Raw genomic sequence first — 2,868 nt, 5'->3', positions numbered from 1 at the left:
TAGTTTGTTTGATGATTGAACTGTAGGTTGTATTTTTATTTTTTTTTTATAGAACTTAACTTTAAATTTTAGTTTTTTTTTTTTAAAATATATTAATAGAAATAGCGGGTTTAAACGGGTTTCGTGTCATATCGTGTCGACACGACTTGAAACCTGTTAACAAAACGTGTCTATCGTGTCAACCCGTTTAACCCGTTGACAAATCGTGTTCGTGTTCGTGTTAAAAATTTAAACCCGTTAACCATAACGTGTCGAGTCCGTGTTTAGCCTTATCGTGTTCGTGTCGTTATCGTGTCAACCCGTTAACCACTACTGGAAATTATGGAATTTCCGACCACCTGAAAGTGATCTTAAATCAAGTTGAAAGCCTTGTTCCGACCACTTTTGGTATCCGGAAAATCCTTTGTTGCTATTTCCGACCACTTTTTTGGACTTTTTAGTATTGACTTAATTTAAGATCATTTTCAGGTGGTCGGAAATTCCATAATTTCCAGTAGTGAACGGACCCGTATACACGAATTGCCAGGTCTAGGTGGAGCAGGATATGTTTGCAGGAGGGAGTGAGACATCAACAGCAACAACTGTGTGGGCTATGTTGGAAATGATGAAGAATCCGAGGGTGATGGCAAAAGCACAAACAGAGCTGAGAGATGTGTTTAAAGGGAAAGAAACATTGGACGATGAGAAAGACAACATTATCGAACAACTACCATATTTGAAGCTAATAATGGTGAAAGAAATATTGAGGTGCCATCCCCCATTTCCTGTGTTTTCTCCAAGGGAGTGCAGGGAGGAAAGCATTGTCAATGGCTACACCATATCCCTCAAAACAAAAGTAATGATTAACGCTTGGGCAATAGGGAGGGATCCCAAGTACTGGGAAGATCCAGAGAGCTTTACTCCCGAGAGATTTGAGGAGAGTTCGATAGATTTCACTGGAAATCACTTCCAGTATTTGCCTTTTGGTGCTGGGAGGAGGATGTGTCCAGGACTTGCATTTGGTTTTGCAAACTCCATTTCACCTTTAGCTCTTCCACTATGATTGGAAGCTCCCTAATGGAGTTACTGTTGATTCTTTTGACATGACGGAGAAATATCAGGATTATCTGTGGGAAGAAACACTGATCTTTGCTTGATTGCCACACCTTATATTGCTTAATTACCTTTAAATTCTTTTTCTTTTTTTTAGTCATCATGTACCTCCATTTTCTTCTAGTTTTCCTTTACTTTTACTATTCTCTCTTCTCTCTACTATGTTCTTGGCATAAGATTACTATTCAATCATTGTAGTAGGTTGAGCTAAAGAAGGCCAAAATTATAACACTTGGTTTATTGTTTATTTTCATTTGCTAGTGCCTAGTTCTTTGATATTGCATATACCGTATGTCCGTATATAATACTCAATTTCGAGAGAGTGATATTGCACCCGTGCACTCTATGCTATGTCAATTAACAAAATACAAACAGAAGTCCTTCATAGACTCGAGAATACTAGATTGAATTTCTACCATTTATGCAATAAAACACAAATAGAGCCTCAAGATAGATAATCTAAGTCCATGCTATAAACTAATTACTCATACATCCATATTAAGCATAAAAATCATAAAAACACAAGTAATAAGTATAAATATTGTAAATGGAAGAGATAAATTAAAGAGAAATAGACTTATATGATCTATTATATTAACAATGAAAGAATAATCTTGAAATCCAAATGTTGAATCATTGATTATTACAAGCTCAAAATATGTTTGAGTAACTACATCTAGCCTTATTCTAACCTAGGTGTAGACAGATGCCTAAAGGCTAAAACTTTCAATGTCTTGTTCATAGACATCTGTTGTATAATAAATATCTTTTCCTTTCTACAACAGATGCGAGTGAGTTGTTTTGCACTAGTGCCTAAATATGTGTAAAGAAAGACATGAAAATGACTACGGTTCTTCTAGGAGTCGGAGTAGAAAAATGACTTATAAGTTATAACGCGCTTATATGGTGAGTAGAGTACCCAACATCAACTCCAGAGACGGTGGTCCATCAGTTCATCCATCTTATGGCAAAATACAATTTATCTTGAAAAAATACAGTAGCAATGGACGCCCGTCCATTAGTCCTTCCATATCAGAATCTCTTGCCTAACCATATTAATGTGAGAGTTATGTTTGATGGTCTTTATAAAAGTTGCAACCATTTGAATTGTATTTTTAATTGACATCCTTACATTGAGTTATGATCAAAATACTGAACGGTGGTAATGTTGAGTGAAAAAGCAATGCAACTTTATGCTTTTTTGTTCCACTTTTTACTTTTTATTTGCTCATATAATCAAGACCATTGAGTACACCGCTTTCTAACTCTCTAAAAAGTATTGCATGCATCCATCTCATTGCCTTTTAGTTGGATCTCATTGACTCGATCTAAATTAATCCAAAATGTATTTCTCATCCCTCCGTCTTGTTATTGGTTTAATAAGAAAACCAAAGTTTAAATGATAAATGCTAGATGGACCTCCAAGAGTTTTGATATTCCTAGTTAATACTCCTACTATTATTTGGATGAAAACCAAAGTTTAAATGATAAATGCTAGATGGACCTCCAAGAGTTTTGATATTCCTAGTTAATACTCCTACTATTATTTGGATGAAATAGCTTTTTCAAGCCCACTACCTTTGACCTTTGCTCAACAACTGCCTAAAATCAAACCAGCTTCATTGAGATTTAGCAAAAATAATTTTGATATACAATTGTTGTATTAGGGATGGCAATGGGTCCAGGGTGAGTTGCAGAGAGCTACATCCATCACTCGACCCACCTTATATTTCTTCTACCCACCCCCACTCCCAATCTGCATCGGGTGGAATTTTC

The 2,868-nt window shown here is 35.8% G+C and overlaps 1 protein-coding gene across 1 annotated transcript; it reads left to right on the top strand.

Annotated features, from left to right (window-relative positions):
• Positions 1-544: 544 nt before the first annotated feature.
• LOC109147630 (premnaspirodiene oxygenase-like) lies at positions 545-1,042 on the top strand. Its single transcript, XM_019295237.1, has one exon. The coding sequence runs from the start codon at positions 545-547 to the stop codon at positions 1,040-1,042; it is 498 nt and encodes a 165-aa protein (XP_019150782.1).
• The last annotated feature ends 1,826 nt before the right edge of the window (positions 1,043-2,868 follow it).

This window comes from Ipomoea nil, unplaced genomic scaffold (assembly GCF_001879475.1).
Source record: "Ipomoea nil cultivar Tokyo-kokei standard unplaced genomic scaffold, Asagao_1.1 scaffold2025, whole genome shotgun sequence".
In the NCBI taxonomy this organism is placed as follows: Eukaryota; Viridiplantae; Streptophyta; class Magnoliopsida; order Solanales; family Convolvulaceae; genus Ipomoea; species Ipomoea nil.
Note: the sequence above shows the minus strand (reverse complement) of the source record. Positions and strands in the feature narration are given on the sequence as shown.